This window comes from Acanthaster planci, linkage group LG14 (genome assembly GCF_054643075.1).
Source record: "Acanthaster planci isolate LZ-2023a linkage group LG14, COTS_SCS, whole genome shotgun sequence".
Taxonomy (NCBI): Eukaryota; Metazoa; Echinodermata; class Asteroidea; order Valvatida; family Acanthasteridae; genus Acanthaster; species Acanthaster planci.
Window position 1 is genome coordinate 14,107,381 of NC_141790.1, and position 18,836 is coordinate 14,126,216.

At 38.0% G+C, this 18,836-nt stretch overlaps 1 protein-coding gene and 1 long non-coding RNA gene across 22 annotated transcripts in view; one reads left to right on the forward strand and one right to left on the reverse strand.

The window, feature by feature from the left end:
- The first annotated feature begins 467 nt into the window (after nucleotides 1-467).
- On the forward strand, nucleotides 468-17,828 carry LOC147796886 (uncharacterized). The gene is made up of 3 exons (XR_015427619.1): nucleotides 468-1,032; nucleotides 1,333-1,582; nucleotides 13,836-17,828. It is a non-coding gene; the product is annotated as an uncharacterized LOC147796886 (long non-coding RNA).
- The window catches only part of LOC110981663 (muscleblind-like protein 3), a 158,929-nt gene continuing 142,015 nt past the window's right edge, over nucleotides 1,923-18,836 (reverse strand). For 16 of the 21 annotated variants that reach the window (XM_087145439.1, XM_087145425.1, XM_087145426.1 and 13 more), the window contains 5 exons: nucleotides 17,605-17,770; nucleotides 16,265-16,348; nucleotides 13,864-13,943; nucleotides 11,803-11,890; nucleotides 1,923-9,038 (listed from right to left, as the gene is read on the reverse strand). In XM_087145439.1, the coding sequence (XP_087001565.1) occupies nucleotides 8,836-9,038; nucleotides 11,803-11,890; nucleotides 13,864-13,943; nucleotides 16,265-16,348; nucleotides 17,605-17,770 (621 nt within the window). In that variant the 3' untranslated portion in view covers nucleotides 1,923-8,835. Of the gene's footprint in view, nucleotides 9,039-9,976; nucleotides 11,099-11,802; nucleotides 11,891-13,863; nucleotides 13,944-16,264; nucleotides 16,349-17,604; nucleotides 17,771-18,836 lie in introns of those variants that run through there. The other 5 variants (XM_087145424.1, XM_022239407.2, XM_022239406.2 and 2 more) reach the window with 5 other exon arrangements.

Here is an 18,836-nt window from a genome sequence, read left to right on the forward strand (position 1 = left end):
ATGATTTTTTTCATCAAATTTTTCCGAATAGCTCAGCGTGAAAACATTCAGGGAGATTTACTTGACTATCGCCCGTCGAAGTGTAAGGGCGCCCTCTAAATTTTTGATGGCTTGTTTTCTTTTATGCAAATAAAAAATTGGGGGCAAAAATTTATCCCACAAACTTTCAACAGTCAACGATAGGGGGCGGGCAGCTTCCGGGATGATTGCACAGTCCATAAGTTTTGTAAAAATCTTCATTTTCGCGGTCGGCATGAACACTACTGACGTTTAACGCGCGGCAAAGGGGCAACTTTACCCTTTGCGCGATTCAATAATGTACAGAAGTTCCCGGATGTCCGACGTTACGACGAAGGACGTTACTCACATAGTCTGGTTGTTCTAGTCATTGTATCCAGACAAAAGCACTGTACATTTTGATGTCAGCTTTTGTCCACAAAAATAGAGTAAGCGGATATGTCATCAACAAAGTTTCGTTGCTTCTCCGGGCCATATCTTAACTTCTATTACAACCTGATGATGAAGGAATGTCACAAAATTACCATGGACATATTCACCAAATATCGAAACAACAATACGCACAGCGAATATCCGAGGAGCATAAGCTTCACTCAGTTTTGAAGCATTTTGCACCCTTCCATTCTTTCAAGATTTTGCACTCGATATTCGCGTTGTTCGTTCAAATTTGCAGTTGTCATTAACCTCCACGCCTCGCCGGACAAAAATACTGTGCCAGTGTTTCTGCGCGACAAAAATATAGTGCCGTATTAATTTGGAATGCTTGACCACTTAAAGAATACCAAACTACGCATTTTCGCTACAAATGCTATAGTTTCAAAGTATGATTTTGTAGAAATTTGTTGACCTGAAAAATCACACAACAGTCATTAAAGCGAGATAATATTGGAGTTGTCTTTGTGGTTCGGCGCTTCTTCATTATGCGCGCAACAAACAAGTGCGTGAATGATAATAAAGCGCACTTTTCAGTCGGCCATATTTTACCACCGGAAGGGAAATGTTGTTCCAAAAACTGTAAGTATTCATCCACTTTTCCTTTACATGTTACACTTATTCTTGCATCTTATTCTGAAGCTCCTTGGTTCCCCAAGTCGGCTGTTGGTCGTAGTTTCTGTTAGTTTTGTTATGTTGGTTTATACTACATGTAATTTAAATGGAAGGTTTCTCTTTGTTCGAACTTCGAGCAGAAAAGTCAGCAGACATGGCAGACATTGGAAAATGCTATTGGCCTTAGGCATTTGCCTAGTCAAGGACCATTTGAAGCCACCTGGTTGATCATTTCCCATAGTAAATAGTGTTTTACTTTGTTCATAGGCTTACTCCAGCTTGAGCGCCACTGAAGCCAAGTGACCCAAATGCAGGAAAACCAACGCAAGACGTTCGGCGAGCAGTGACAGGCGTAAATATTCACAAACACAGTTCTGTTCTTGGCCTTTGCATGAGACTGCTGCTCTCAACTCTCTTAACCACTGAAGCGAATACTGTCGCGTATTCATCACGGGCAAGAACATTGTACGAGGATGGACAGCTACAGCCGTTGGCTGCCGACTGAGGCTTCATTTTGGTAAGATTTTCTTTTGTAACAAATTCATCTTCACATTACTCCTCAAGGCCTACCTCCCCCCCCCCAAAAGGAACCAGATAATAGGGTATTTGTCACTCACTTTTCACAGTATGCCAGTGTTCGGTATGTGAGTATAAAAGTTACGTTTTGGTAACCTCAAGATAACTACGAGATAAAAATCTCTTAGTATCTCTTTTCAACCATTGTTTTCCAAATTTAAACCAATACAACTGTTTCACTACTCCAGCCCCCTTTTCTAGACTTGGTTCATTCTGAATAATCTCTTATCAAACACAAACAATACAACTCAACACTCCAAAAAAGAACAAGCATGACCACCTTCTTTCAAGTTTCCATACTCCAATATAAGGTGTCTTTAATGTGGCACTGATTTTTTATTACTTGACCACAGCAGCAAGACAAACAAAGACAAAGCGCATTTCTTATTTACTTGGTTTTGTTAATTGGCAAACATTCAACGTGGAGTCGTAATATAAGCACCACCTCTCTTTCCAAGCAAGCATGACATGCACGCAGCATAGCAGGAAACGTTACACGCTTCCGGAAAGCAGGTTCATTCCATTCCATTCCGTTCCTTTAAACACTTGATACAATATATAATTTTTTTTTCATTACACTAATTTGTACATACTTTTTAATCTGCTGCTTGCTGCTATTTTGGGTTCCTCTTTCAGAGTCAATTATGTGAGTGAGCATGCTTAACGCTTAGGGAAAGGGAGACCCTTTGGATCACTGATCTCGGTCAGGCATCAGATGAGATCAAACTTTCAAGCATGAGGTTATTCTAAACCCTGTTCCTAAAGACTACAACAGTATCCCAATCTCCATCTCAACTTAAGCCTCTCGGTGTTGTGTGATCAGATTCTACTTGCCCCTGATGATGTTCTTTTTTTTCCTGCAGATGCATTCACTCCAGACTATTTGCTGAAAGAAAGATTCCAAGTCAAGTAAAAAAAAAAAATTCAAATCAGTCTTACTGTACAGCAAACACGACTGTTGCCTCCTTTTCCTTCCGAAACTGCAATATATTAATAAAATTGTTCTCCAAAGTCATCCCTTTCCCTTAACGTTTTAGAGTTTACAATTTCTGATTATTATTATTATTTAAAGAAACAAGAGAAACACTTCCTTTACACTAAAAAAAGAATTCAAAAACATTTGTTGTAGCCAAGCCGGAAAATTGGGGAGGGTTTAGTGTAAGCCTTGGTTGCATTTCAGGTATTCTGGCACAAAAATGCTGGGATATTTCATACAGATATAGTACTGTTAAGAGTCACCTAGGGAAAAGCAAGTCACATACATGTTGCTGATAATGGAAGAGACACAACATACACATTTATGTCATTTTGGTTCGTTCTGAAGTACCAGGTTCTTATCTACATACGAACAGCAACATACGAGTGAACTTACTTCCTAGAATTAAAAATATATTGATAATATGGTTCAGTTCAGACAGGAGTGCTCTTCCTGAAAATGAGGGTAACACTAATTGGCAAAATTGGCTTCGCAGGGCACAGTATAGGTGCAGACGCATTAGAGCATTTTTGGCAAAGCGGCAAAGCACCTGCTTGGCAATCATCATTTCTAATGGATTCTGAATTTGGGATGAAATCCTCAACGAAATAATGAAAAACTGATAAGAATAAGCCTTGATTTGATCAATTGTTCTTGACGGTTTGTTATTGCATTTCTGTTCTAGGAATACACTCACAGACAGCATTCCTATCTCAACACCATCTTCCTGCGTTGCTAAACCAAGTAAATTCAAATTGTTAGTCAGTATGAAAACTCCACACAATATTGATTATAAGGGCAAGAAAGTAATGCACTTGGAATTTGCTTATGTGGGAAATAAACTCCAAGCACAATTTCTGACAAAATTACTCCACTTAGAGTCACACAAATTGACAGCTAAAACGACACAACACCAAGTCCTCTCCCATAACTGATCCTCTTCCCATAACAAATTCCACATTTTGTTGAACAAGTAGTCCACTTCTATCTGTGTATGTGTCGTATGTTAAACTTTATAATTGTGAAGCTACGTGGCTAATCCCTAACTTTACTTTTTTTTTTTAAAATGTGACACTTTCAGCTGGTTTTCTCGGATATTCCTGAAAATATGAGTCAAAAATAACACCTCAAAACAAAAACACATATAAGAGAAGGATCCCATCAGTGGGCTATGCACTATTTCTAAAACTTTTAAGTTTACAAGAGAAATATGGATATAATTTTCGCATGGAATTTTCATTTTTTTTATTCCATTGTTAATGGTTAAAATAACTGCTTTTGTGTAGACCAACGTTCACTTTCCGAGGGATTTTTATGGAGTAGAGCCAGCTGAAACTGCCACCGAGTTGCACACCTACAAAAACTTACACTACGATCACTGGGTGAAAATCTCTCAGATTAAAACATCAAAACTTATACATGTCATCAAACTATTAACAAAAGAGAAAAATGGAAATCTTACAGAACAAATAAAGAAATCTGATGAAATCACAAAAAATGTAATTGCCTCTCCATAAAATGCAGACAGGCCTTGTACAAACCATGAGATATGAGAGGAAACCAATGCATGAATGGAAGTAAACATGAAAAAGAAAAAATACTTACACACTTAATTCAAAACGTTTTCTAAAAAGAATATAAACTTACAGTATTAAGAATCTTACTTAAAATAGACTGCATCTATGGACAAAAAATTCTTATTCTTAATATTTCATTTCAGAAAACTGATCATTTCAGTTAATATCTTTCAAAGTTGGTAGTACTTTAAAAAAAAGTAATGTACAACATCTACTGTATATATTCTATTTATAAATCATGAACAACCATGATTGAAAAAAAAGTCGAAGATGAAAGAACCATTTCACAAGTTTGCCCATACAAATGATGAATCTCAAGACTTGCAATGTAGACAATTGAAGACGAATTTGAAAAACATTTTGTCTTCGCTTCTGTGTTGGTAAAATGTACAAAAATCTGTATCTTTCACATACAAGTAAAAACAAAAATTCTAGTTTGAAAATGTACAGTTTTTCACCAGCAACTGTGATAGGATATTTCTATGTTGTAATGTCAGAGTTCCATTTAAAAGTATTCAGAAAATTTTCTGAAGAAAACCGAGGTGACAAAAAATGAAACTTTTCACACTCAAAATGCAAACGCCAAGTGAAAGATTTCCACTCAGTCTTCTCCTTGTGAAATGGTTCTGTTCTTGTTATTTCTCTAGTTTCTACGTAATGCTATGAGTTGTTTCAAAACACTTTTTACTGCGTAACTACATAATCACATGCACAATATAGTTATTCACAGCTGTAAGTTTCATCCTAAAAGCTTTTCATCCAACATGTACAAAGGTTGACTCTGTCTACCTTACACTTCCAGCAAAATTTACCAAGTCTGCCCAGACTAAAAGGGAAAAAGGATTTGAAAGGTGACTGTAATACACACACACAGTATCTCCAGTAATTCCTTGAGCTCAAGTAAGTTTTGTGGATTCGTGAAATGATTTCTATTTCTGATTTAATATTTCCTGCTCTGATAGTTCAAAATCAAGATTGACAAAGAACAGTGTCCCAGACATTAGCCATCTTGATATGCACGTGCGCGATGCAGGTTGCTGTAAGCGCAGCAATGTTAGTTTTCAAACAAAGGAAAGTAAAAATGGTTGACGGTTTTAGGTGTCAGTTCCAAGCTATCTGTGACCAGCACATGTTCAATACAAGCAGAAACCAGTCTTCAAGCAAACGCTGCTCATTATGTCAACATGGATAATCACAACAGCATTTACAGGTCACACCATCCCTGGGGAAAAAAGTCTCTTTTCCTTGTGAAGTAGATCCCAAATGGTTGGCTTGGCAGGAGAAATGATTTTCCTTCACTTCTCACTATTGGCACAATAACAGGGTTCATTTACAATGCATTACAAAACACCTACAGCTTTGCTCCATATTTTTGTACACGAAGCTTTCATTACCACTACGAAGCAATTTTTTTAATATAGATTAAGCATCACTGCTTTTTTTACACATAAAAAAGCAGAAGATAACCATTTAACAGGCTACAATAATTTCCGACAACATCTAACTAACTTTTTGCCATCTTTTACCGCAAGCGTTTAATCTGATTTTTTTTTTTTGGTACAGGCACTGCTAATAGAGTTGCGACTTTTTTCTTTCTTTTTCCTTTTTTTTCTTCTTTTAGTAACAAAGCAACTTTTGAAGGCTCTAGCTCGCAATACATGGATACCATTACAAAAATCCAGTGTATATCTTTGGTGAAATGTCCGAGTTTTTCACAAAAAGGAAAACGCGGAAACCCTGGTATTTCTTTTTTACATCACCATGACAACCAACAAAATAGCTAATGTGCTAGTACCTAACACACTGTTGGTTTCTTGTGTGTGATTTTTTTTGTACAAAAAAGACACACACTTTTTAGTATAAGTAATCTTGAAACACTTGTTGCTATTTTTGTATAATCTTACAATACTTTGGCAAAAAGGTCCAGTTACGTTAGGATTGTCGGCACCCTGTATTCTTTATTGTTATAACATTATAAGAATTAACCACACCTAGTATTTTCGTCAGATGTTTTACAAATTATTGTCTAAAATTGAATAAACAATGGCACACACTTGTTTTCTTCCTTCAAAAACAAAAAGAAGACGGCACCAAGATTTGTAAAAGACACTACGTTGATACTGACTATTAATACCATTGATCAAGACATTACTCAAAAAGACCGACAAAAACCAAAATAAGATAGTTGTCTAAACGTATTGTTAACCTCACACTTTATATACAAAAACATGTTTAAGTACATTATATAGGCATGACTCGACACGTCATATGGTTTTTATATAACTACAAATCACTAAACTTTGAGATGGATATATTCATCTCGATTTAAAAGAGAGATAGAGTAAGTTTTCCTCTTTTAGGGAGCTAAGCTCCATTAATCCTTATAATTTATACTTTTTTGTCAAGCATGTTCGCATGACAAGCGTTGAAGCAGTAACCCCTAAAAATCTTCCACCAGATCTGTTTCAACAGCAAATCTGTTAAGAGTTACAACAATTTTGATTTCTCTCCCACTGACATTTCATAAGGACCATTCTCCTTGTCTCAAGCTTAGCCCTTCACACCTCATTTAGCATTCACATTTCCTGATCTACTTTGCAGCTTTTACTGAAGCTTTTTGCTTATAAATTCAGGGCTACAAGGAGGTAAAAATCAAAGAAAGAAATAGCATTTGACAAAAAGCAAACTCTGAACAGAAACATGACAACAAAAAAGCTAACAAAACATCAGTTACAGTGATCTGCCTTCCTTCTTTCAGAACTGAAAGAAGGAATTTAAGAAATTAAAGATAAAAATTTGAGTTCCATGTCAAGTCTTTGCATGAATGTCATGTGACAGTATTATTCAACCTCAAAGCAGCAGGCTTGTAAGGCGGGAGGGCTTATACACAGTGTGTCACTTGGTACTACAGACTGCTAGACGCTGCCAGTCACTTCAAACCCCATTTTTCCCAACCTTATCAATGACTGTCTTTCTGATCTGTACATTATCATTTCAGCTGCACAAACTACCAATGGCTTGTTTTGCCAACTTGAATGATTATCATTTCTTCAAGACCTCTTGATTAACACTTGAGAGAGAGAGAGGAAAAAAAAACCACAACAGCCTAACAACCTGTAGTGAACATTTCCCTGTGGCACCCCTCTGTACAGACAAATAACATATAAGAGCGTCGGCATTATGGCATGCATTCAAGCAAAATGAGCGTTCAGATCATTCATGTAGCCAGCGGCAATGGTATAAAATCAACACATCCACTAATAAAGCATTCATTAATATAAGATGGAAGGGAAGATAAACCACCAAGAAGAAAAACAGCCCAGAAAGCATTTTTTTTTTGTCCTCACTGATCAGACAATTGGGATAGGGGAAAAAAGCAAAGGGGTTAACCTTCGCATTCACGCAGTGAAGATTGGTAGGGACTGTATCAGGCTGGTCATCCTGCAAAAGATTCTAGCATAAGATCATTCAAAGCAATGTTTCTACACTTACATGAAAAAGGATGTTTTTGTAACATTCCTTTATTTGAGATTTGTTCTGGGTGTGTGTTCTGACATTGCCAATCCACTGCATTTGTCTGTAAGCGCACCCCAATTTTCCCCTTCCAATCATCCGTTCACACCTACCGTTCTTTGTCTAATTTGTAAGCTGATCATGACTCTATGAAATCAACACAAAAAATATCCACAGGTTTCAGATGGTATTTACAAGGTGCTTCTTCAAAAGTATTTCCACACTCAAGCAAAAATATTAACACCTTCCAACACCTACCGGTAACTACTACACAACAGCAAGTAGAGGGCCCCACATAAAACTCAGTAAAAAGTTGTGATGTTTATTTCAGTTGAAGCAGACAGAAAGCACCATTAAGTATTTTGGAATATTTCTCAAAGTATTTTCCCCATTCACAGGTTTCATGTGCAAGATTTCATCAAGGTACATTTAGGATATAAAAAGCAATCTAGAATTGAAAAAAAAAAAAAAACCCTGACAAATCTTTTGTCATCAGTTGACTTTCTGAAATACGTCAGTTAAAGTTCCAACATTTACATGCATCAAATTTTAATAACTTTCGTCTTGTGTTTTGGCACATTACCTTGTAAGGGTTCTCGAAGTCATCAATTATTACTCAGGTACATTCCCATGTTTACAAATAAGCAACAGCGGCAACCATCCCAACCTTGTGGATATTTTTCTCTTTTAACTTATGCACAATGACATCCTCATGCAGGCTGTACATAATTCAGCCCCCTCCGTTCGTTGCCGTTGTGTATGTGCATATGCATGTCGTGATATTCATGATGTGCAAACAGGACAGTCTCTCCAGCTCAATACAAAAAAAAAATATGCTTAATGTAATCAGAAACTCAATGATACCAGTACAAGAAAATGAAATGGACCAAAAAATGCTCTCTATATAAATGGTTAAAGACACTAAGATGTACATGTAAGCATATAGATAATACAAGAGTAGTCAGGAAAAAAAGTGAATTTTCTGAGGCTGGTTCCGAGCTGGGTGGTGAGGGGGCCTAATTATATAGCGCCAGCAAAAAGAGGGAGGGGGATTGTGCAGGCAAAACAGGCAGGCAGGCAGGCAAAGAGAGAACAGCCCCTTTTTTTTTTGGATATGTCTCCTTTGCTTTATTGAGCAGCCATGGTAGCAACAGCCAGAGTAGAGCATGAAGCAACCATTGTCGTAGCAACGGTGGAACTAGCATTGACAGCGGAGGCAGTGGCGATGGCATTGGAGGAGTTGTGGTAGTATTTGCAATTGGCTCGTGCACATTTGCCCTTGATGGCATCACGACACAGCGTCACTTTACCCTCAATGATCTCTACTTGGTCTGTTCGGGAAGGGAGGGAAAGCAAACAACGTTAACCCAAAAAAGGAAAATAACAGCACACGTAAAAACAACCAAAAGTGGGAGATGGAAAAAAGACGAACAAAAGCCCCAGCTGCCACACATTAAACTCAAGACTCACAACTTCTTGCTGGCTTCTTGTGTTGACGAGACCTGATCAAAATGAAATTGGCATAGTGCCACTACTTCCACAAAATCCCAGCCAGGCACTATGAGTATGCTGCACTGCCAACAGCTAAATAATGAAAACAATGCACCAGGCATTCCCAAGTGGTCTGCATGTATGTTAGAATCACGTTGCTAGTTTGACGTCGGACGTGAATGACAAAGTTTGACGGTCAACATACTGATTTTGAAGTACACAGTGATTTCTTCAATTTCACTTTCAAGATGCTAATTCCAACAAAAACTAAATTTTGTGACTTTTAAAAGCAGGTTCTCACATTTTCAAGGCTATCACTATCCCTCCAACATTCAAACTAGCAATGTTTGTGTGCCATTAGGAATAATGTGCTTCTCGGCAAGGTTCACTATGGGAAACAAAAGCAACTGAAGTCATGCCAATAACCACGGGAAAACCAAGCATTTTTAATATTCACCAGCATCGTAAGACAAGCAACAGTGCATGTGATTGGCTACACCTGCTCTTGCCATGCGCAATGAGAAGGCATTTATACAAAGCAGTTCTGTTGGCATAAACAGGTTAAAACAGTTGGTCTCCTTAGTAAGATGTGTGCACTGTGTACTCTCTCAAGCAAATGATGTCATGAATGGTTTGTCAATAATGGAAAATACCAGAAGTCATGTATTTTTCACCCAACAGTTCCACGATGACAAAGGTTTTTTTTTACCTCTGACCACAATTTGGAAGCCTTACACCATTTGAAATAAATGAATGAAAATAAAGCACACAGCGCCACTAACTGCTGATCAGCAACTGCTCTTCTTTCAATACATAATTATTATGCCAGCTTTCATTTCCGGTTTTTTTTGTCTGCAACACATTTTAAAAACTCAGCATTTCTTTTTTAAGGGGGGAGGGGTTTGACTAGATACAATTTTTTTTTTCTGGTGAACAATACAATGTCAACAACAAAATGAAACTTAATTAGCCTTGTAGGCCTTTTGTCTCAGCTGCAAAAGTTAAAAGTTTTAAGGCCCCTCCTTCACAGGGTTAAAATCTTGGACTTTAAACGATGAAATAATTTACATGCACGTTTGACGTGTCGGTAGCTATTAACACTTGACCCTCATTAATCTTTCGTATCGTTACACACTTTGTCCCCATAACAACATCTGATTGCGCAAAGGTGCTTTGTAACCACCCTGGTATAGATTCAACACATAGTGTTTAACAAACACCAAGGGGTGATCCCTTTGAGTTTGTCTTCTTGTTTTAACTGTCTGGCAGTATGTGGGAACTGAGTGTGATCAAGTGCCCCACTGGAGTAAACATCTGGCACAGCCTCTAGACCATACACTTGTTTGTTTCCTTGTTTGGTCTTCTTACCACTTACACAACACATTGCACTTCGAGGTTAACTCAAGTCAGTTAAAAGTTAGTAGTTCAAAGTTCCTCATCAGACCTAGAAAGTTACTCTAAAAGTAAAAAGAACTCACCGGTGGCCGTCTTTTAGAAAAACGGTACCAGTTGTCTAAAATTTCTTAATATGTAAAGTTTAACAATAACAATAACATTATTATAGAAATATAAAACAAAAAAAAAGGAGGAAAAAAATCATGTTAGACACTTGTTCAACATTTCGTTTTTAAAAGATTCTTTGGAATGATCCACGGCGGGACGCAAGTAACACTTGCTGTTTTTCTTTTTTTTCTTTGTTTTGTTTTGTGTGGAAGCTCTATCGAAAATCAAATTGATGTGACGACAGGTGCCGGTAGAGCTGGTATGGAGACAGGTGCCGCCACAACTGCCAGGGCGGCAGATGTGGGAGGATGGTAGAATTTACACTTGGGCCGCGTACACCGGCTCTGTGCCGCGTACCGGCATAGCGTTACCTTGCCATCTATGATTTCAACGTAGTCTGTGAAGCAAGTGAGGGAAGTTAGGAGAATGAAAACACAAGAATAATAGCTTTTACAAAAAGCCTCTTGTTGTGCTAAGAGGAAATACTGGGAATTAATCTATCGGATTGGTTTTGGCAGTCTAAATTTGTACAAAGGATATCCACAATTAATAAAAGTGATTAATTTCTACCATCAATCTATACCTAGCTGCTATTTCCATTTTCATGAAGTTTCGTTTCTATCACTACAATTTACGATGACAATTTACTCTGTGCATTTCCCACTTTTCTAAATTTGTAAGCTCTGTAATGTTTAACAAGACATTCAACTTTCCCAAGAAAAATCGACAAGTGGACAGTCCTTGTAGCAAAAGTGACAGAACTCTTGACCCAACTCTACATTAGGATATCCACTCCGAGCGGAACAAAAAAGGGCGTGTTTTTGGTACTCCTCGTATAGGTGTGCCATGAGGCGCGCAAGTATATGCACGTTTGACGCGGAGCACACTGGGTAAGCTTAACTAATTTATTGCGGCATGTATGGTTCTTGCATACAGCCAGAACGCATGCAAGAACCCGCTTGTAACCACCTGTCTTTCTTTCGCCGACTGGGGGTGCACTTCAGCTCGGGGCGGATACTTCACTCTGACACAAAACATGAAATAAGTGTCACTGTATACACCAGAAGTGATTTCAGCTGAAATGGCCACTTTCTGCCTTACCTTCCGTCACGTGTGCATATCTACAGTTGGGCCTCTTGCAGCTACCGGACTTGAAATCACGACACACTGGTATCGTATCAGCAGACTGCTACAAAGGAAGACAACATCCATCATAACAAGTGGTTTTCATTCAACTGTAACTATGCTCTGGTTAAAAGGTACAGTCAATCTGGTTCGTAAGTGTGACGTCACTTCAGTTTAAACCATGCCCACTGCACATGTACTGCACACAGACCAACATGCACTGATCGCTGTTTACTTGGAACCATGGCACTGGAAATTAACGCGTAACTTCAGGGATTGTCCAATGGGAGCCTGCAAATCGTGGTGCGTCTGCCTTTGTGACTAAGTCACTTACGAACCTGATAGACCTGTAAGGACTTGATGATGTCACGCTTTGTTTACTTGTGCCCTTTCCTATGGCAGAGAGATAGGATGAGATCCAGTGAGTACGCTTAACAAACATGTAAACAAAGCTTGACGTCACTGTTTTAGGTCTATTCTAAAAACATTGCAGCTGTTTCACAGATCCCAACTAGGATTTTTTGTTTTAGATGGCTGCCTGACTACTATATGATCAGTAGACAGTTGAATCCAACATAACTTTGGAAGTATGTACTACATAATCTGCATATCTTCGTATTGTATCTCGTAGTGTTTAGTACAACTTAAGAATGAATGATAAGTAACTTAGGATGTTTATGTGGATTAAAAATCTTGACACTGTAAAGTGAATCAATGTGCGTATATAGTTCTATGATATGATAGCTGCATGCTGCAAAAAATGAACTTTCATGCTTAGTTTGCAGAAACGGCTGCACTGTCTTAATTTTTCCAAAGCACTTTGCGATTTCAAATGCCTGGATCTACAAAAATAACATCCACTCTCTGAAAAGCTTTTGTGTCCCTGGCGGTAACTTTCAGCTCATGAATTGCCCTTCTCCTTTTTGGTTCTTAAAAAAAAAGCAAATGTACACCATTAGCAGCCCGTCATGCCAGCATTTGAAAAAAAAAATTCTTGATTTACTTGTCATTTTTCACAGCATTTTCAGCCGCCATATCTTTGCTTTTTTTAAAAATTGACTACCAGCTAACATGCAAGGGGCCAGTAAACTGCACAGTAGTTCAAGTGAATACATATCAGGAATTGAAAGTCCCCTCGTTTTTGCCCTCGACTGACCCAAACGATGGAAGTTTGAACTTCACATGCAGCGATGTATGTCACAACAGTATCAACAATACGGGCGATTCACAATAGTGTGCCTCCAAGAGTTTGCAACGTGTTGGCCAATCACAATGCGTGAAATTTGTCGACCCAATGTGCATTTGCAAAGGGTCGACAGATTTGGCGCATTGTGATTGGCCAGTGCCTTGAAAACTCTTGGAGGCGCACTATTGTAAATTGCCTGTATTAATATCTTCCATTTTACTGGATACTGTTTCCAGGGTACATGTTTTATTTTTGCAGTGAGTAAACCAAGTTTTTGGATGCAGAATATTTCAAGAGAAACCAAAAGACCCCAGGCGAAATTTATGCTACTTAGTTTGAAATCACTCACTGCTTCACTTTTTAAAACATTTAATCAGTATTCACTTTAACCAATGGAACTGCTGTGCTCATGTGCTCGTTGTTGGGTGATCTTTGCCTATACAGTAAATTTTTCTCTTTAAACTTGGTATCTTTAAAAAGTTGCTGCACAACACTTTTCACTAACATGACACCACAGAATAGTGCAACTTGCATGTATTTGTACAAACTTGCTGGACTGTTTCCAAAACTCTTTCACTACCAGTTTCTTTGGGGAAAAGAAATGCGCTTTGAATTCTATGATCTATTTTTGTCACCTGCCCTCCAAATTTTATTTTATCTTTCAGTTTCTTCTTTTGTACAACAGCTTCAGGCACCTAAAGATTTCCTGATGTGCAATCAATCCTACATTACAGAACATTTAATGGTAAGGACAGCATCTCTCCTGGGACGAGCACATAAACACATCAGACGCTCCAAAGTGTTCCCCTTCTTGTTTTAATAGGCAAAAACAACAACAGCAGCACAGTTACCTGCTGGGCCATAACTTGGTGTGTGTAGAAAGAAGGCATAGTAGCTGCGGCACCAGGAGGCACTGTTGGCATCATGGGAACTGCATTGCCATGGCAACAAGACATCATCATGGCAACAAGACATCATCATGGAAACCAGCCAGCCAGCCAAGCACAAGGTATGGAGAAGTGGTATATTTGTGGGAGGGGGTTGGTTGTTGTGGTGGACAGGTGGTTTTGTTGATTTGGTTTGCATGCGATTTGGGAATTGAAGCGTGCCACAGTTTTTTGTTGAATAGTTTTAAGGTTGTCAAGCGCAGCGCAGACACAAGCATTTTCAAATGGCAGATATTGGGAGAGTTGGTAGAGAGGGGGAGAAAAAAAATAACCACAAATTAGAATGATGTTCGGAAGTTGTCATGTCTTGAAGATTCCATTAATTTAAGTGGTTGTGCTTGGAAGTAAGAAATGAAGTATATGGATAGAGCTGAAATAGAAAGGACCTGCATGTGGACTGATGAAAATGTGGGTGATCTGATAGAAAAAAATTGAACATAAGACCAATGGATAGTCATAACCACAGACTTTAAATGATTTACGATGTACTCTGAGGTGACATATTCCCCTCTCCAATAAATAAAATATCACACTGGGTGTATATAACAATTTAAAGTTTTGATATGTGAATAGGAGCTCATGGGATGAAATTAATTTTGTTGTCACTTTTTGGTCATTCAACTAACTTTAGTAATTCAACCAGACATGTGGACCAATCAAAAAGAAAATCTGACAAAGATGGGAATTGAACTTCTCAATACTGTTGAATTAGTCAAGGTGCATGTTCCTTGCCCAAACTTTGTACATGTATAGTCTCCCGTTCTCTGTGCTGGGGACATTTGACACAGTTATTTCTAAACTGAATTCCACTGCTGAAATTCTACGAATGATGTTATTGAACCACAAGTGACTCACAGTCTTGCCCCCCAAAATCATGTTTTTACACTCTCAGAATGGTGTGTCTTTGTACTATAAAGAAGTGACTAGCCATCCGAAAAACATTCCTTTTTGAGAAAAAACTGATATCCTACGGCTATTAGGAGAGCCACCTCACACCGAGATTATGCCAGCAAAAAGAAACAACAGAAGACAAGGGTGGAATCATGGTAACATATGAAAATAAAATCAAAATGGTTGTTTTAATTAAAACATACACAGCTTGCTCAGAGCTACAACTTTTGCAAGTGCATGTTGGTGCAAAAGTTCAAATTTACATTCAGGTGCAACACCGCAAGGTAACAGCAACCAATGAAGCAAGACATTAAAACTGTTAATATGCCAGCTACATGCAAAATTAGTGAGTACATCTAAATTATAAAAGCACAAAGCAACACTGACAATAAAACATGTGGATTATTTAAGTTTTCTTAGGATGGTCCTTTGAAGGCACAACTGGTGACCATTTCAGTCATTAATCTCACTGACTAAAAAAATTTAAACTGTGAACACGACTCTTGCGTCCCTGTTGCTGAATGACTACTTTGTGTTTTCTTGTATCTGTGGATGTACTCAGCATGTAACCGGGACTATTCATCATGTAACAGGAAGAAATATAACGGTAAAAATGGTTACAGTAATAAAGCAATTCAACCAAAAAAATGGGCAGGAAAACTGGTCCATGAATACAACAGAGGTCAGTGCTGGGATGAAAATAACTGTCACATCTAAAAAACAAGAGACCCCCACACATTAATGGGTGCTGAGATTTATGGCACAATCTGTTAATTGTTTTCTGCTGAAACTGATTTTTTCCACAGCAACTTTAGTGAAGATTTTTATGTTTTCCAATGTCCGTGATTGATTTTTTAGGGGAAGTAGTGGTGTTATTTTGATATTTCAGATCTGCATATAAGAGCAATGAGTTCTATCAGCAATCTACAGCAAACTTGAGATACACATGTACTCATCAAAACTAATTTTCCTCACGGCATTTCCTTTTGGGTAGTCAGAACTCTTTCAAATTTCAAAAGGGCTATCAGATAACTATGTCAATAATGAATGGCATTTTGACTTTTCCATGCCGGGGTAATGCCATACTGCATGGAAATTTCACATTACTATAAAAACTGTTTTTTTAAAAAAACTGCAAATTTTGTACAAATACCTTCCTTGGAAAAAGGTGCTCATTCACAGAAAGTATCAAACCGCTTTAACACCCCCCCATTTAAGGTAAATGTGATGTGTGCACTTTGTTTATTCATCTGTTTTCCATCTTCCACAAAGATGAGTTTTGATGAGTGGTACACATATCTATCAGCAAACTACATGAGAGAAAAGACCAAATGTTATTGCAATAGCGGTTTCTACGGTGAAATGTAATGTTACAGTGACAGAAAGAAGGAGGGAAGAACACAAATATTGGCACCTTCTGGAGTAGCTTTCTGCCATGTTTGAGCAGGAAGGGCAACCCAGCTGCCTGAACCTTGGTAGTGCCAATTCACTGACACCTCTGGGAAAAACAAGACAGTTGGTTTGGTATTTTTGATTTCCATCGTTTCTCTTTCTTTTAAGTGACGTTAGAAAGCATTTTTCAGGTTAGAGCAACTGCAAGTTATTGAAGTAGGAAAGAGTCGGAGAAGTGGAGATAGCATTCTTTTAAAAAGTGTGCTTTGTTTGAAAAAAAAAAAACCAAAGGCTACAAGAACTTGTACAAGTGATCTTGTGGCAAGGTCTGAAAAGGTCAAGCGAATCAGAGACTGTACAGAATAACCATAGATGTAAAGAGGAAAGTATTTCAGTCAATGACAAGATGGATTGGGCTGTCTCGTTTCCAGGGTCTTTAACATGCAACTCATGGTCAGGAGCAACCAATAAATGGAATGTAGCACAGGGCTGCAGCACAGTTTTGTTTGGTTGTGAATAATAGGAATTTTGGATGGGGATTGAACTACATGCAAACAGTGCCCTTCATCTTTGTGGTGTAGAGTGGAATGCTTAATATTCTTTTGCAATTGATGTAATATGAGAGAAAGGAAGCCAAGTGCAGTTAAAGACAAAAAGGAAAATAAAATCAAAAGCATTCTCAAAATCAAAATCATGTTTAGAATTATCAGTGCAATGTCAGATGCAACTCATCCTTGCAACTCACAAAAAATTGTGGAAATATCGGTCAGACAGGAAAATGGAAAAGAGAGAGTTTCAAAAGAGAAATTTACAAAGAAACAGCAAGAAACAAAAGGGAAAGGGTGGCACTGTTGAAGGGTAGAGACAAGACACATGATTGGGACAGTCCTTGGGGATCCTTCGGATATTAATTAGCACCTGCCTTATGGTGCAGTGCTAAGCCAATCACAAATACATTCTTAGTAAAGGTTGATTCTAGTTTGTGTTCCCTTGACAACGGTTTTGGTCAAATGAAGATATTCTGGGATATACAGATCAAGATTTCCCACAAATATCTAAAAAGGCAAGTATTAGGGGTCTGGCATTTCTAAACTGTGTTTATGGGCATTTTGTCTTTGTGTGAGCTAGAAATTTTTTTTGGGGGGGGGCTGGTTGACTTTTGGATGGGGTTTAATCATGCTGTCAAGACCTTCACTTTAAAAGGAAGCACAGCATCCAACCATAGAAAGGCCAAGAGAGCAAAAAAGCCAGAGGACCAGAAGTACTTCAGCAAAGAAATGAACAAAATGCAAACAATGAAACCAATATCAGAAATCATAAACAATCAGTGGTCCAAAAATAAGACTTGAAGGCTTAACTCACTTGGTGGCGGTAGATAATGTGACGGCTGCCCATTCATCTGCATTGATGAAGGTAGACCTGGCTGGTACATCGTTGGGTGGTGTTGAATCACACTCTGTGTTGCTAGGTGTGATATGGCCCCCACCCCCTTCTTGGGTGGTGGAATGAGTCCCGGCAATGCAGGATTCTGGGTATGTTAAATGTGAAGCGCACAAAACAAATGGGGAAAGAGAAAGAGAGAGAGAGAGAAAAAGACAATTGGAGGGAACTGTTTGAATTCATAAAAGTACTACAAACAAACCCCTGGGTTTTAAGGAGATCGATAAAAACACTACGTGTACCTATTTCTAATTATTCAAATTCTACAATATCTAAACGGTATACTGCTGGTGAAAAAGATGCAGTTGGTCATTAGCCGTTGTCTGTCTCTGATTTCCATAGCAGTGTGATAATTCCCCTTTTCCCTTTGCTAATGAAAACCTTCAATGAAGCTTTCAATGGTGAAATTCTTTCACTGTTGAGTTTGCTTCTAAAGACACAGGGTTCATTAAAAAAACACACCCCATCCTAAATTACTTATATAAATGTAAATATTTCAATATTACTTCTCGATTTTGTACGGACAGCTGGCAAATAAACATGACAATTTGAATACAGTGTACATTTTACACTACCCAAAACTATAGCAATGGTTCTATTCTCAACCTAACTTCCACCTAGAGAAGATTACTTTAATATATGATTTTTTTTTCCATTAGTACTAAGTTCTGTTACTAAAGAACTAATTTTTTTCAAAGACAAAACCATTTTTAGTCAGTGTGCGAAAGGACCATACAAGGCCACAGCGGTTTTGTTTTTTTAATGCCATTTGTTGTTTGAAAAAAAATCATGACCACAGCACAAAGACATAGCAAAGCCAAGGCGCGGACATCAACACAAAAAAGCAGAGGAAAAAAATGAGACCAAATTTGCTTAACAGCACACAGATGTAAAAATAGCTACACTGATCCTAACTCATGAAAAAAAGAGCTTTTCCTGAAAATGTTTATCTAACTTAAGAAATTCTACCTGTGACAGACCATGAATATGGGAACACAGAAATATCAATGAGTCCTTCATTTGAAAGTATAAAATGACCTCCTTTTTACGAATGTCAAAGACTAGATGCCTTAAAGTATACAAAAACCTTCTCTTCAGAGTCACCAAAATAAAATTTCCTCAAACAACCTAAAGTCCACAATTTTCCAAGTTCT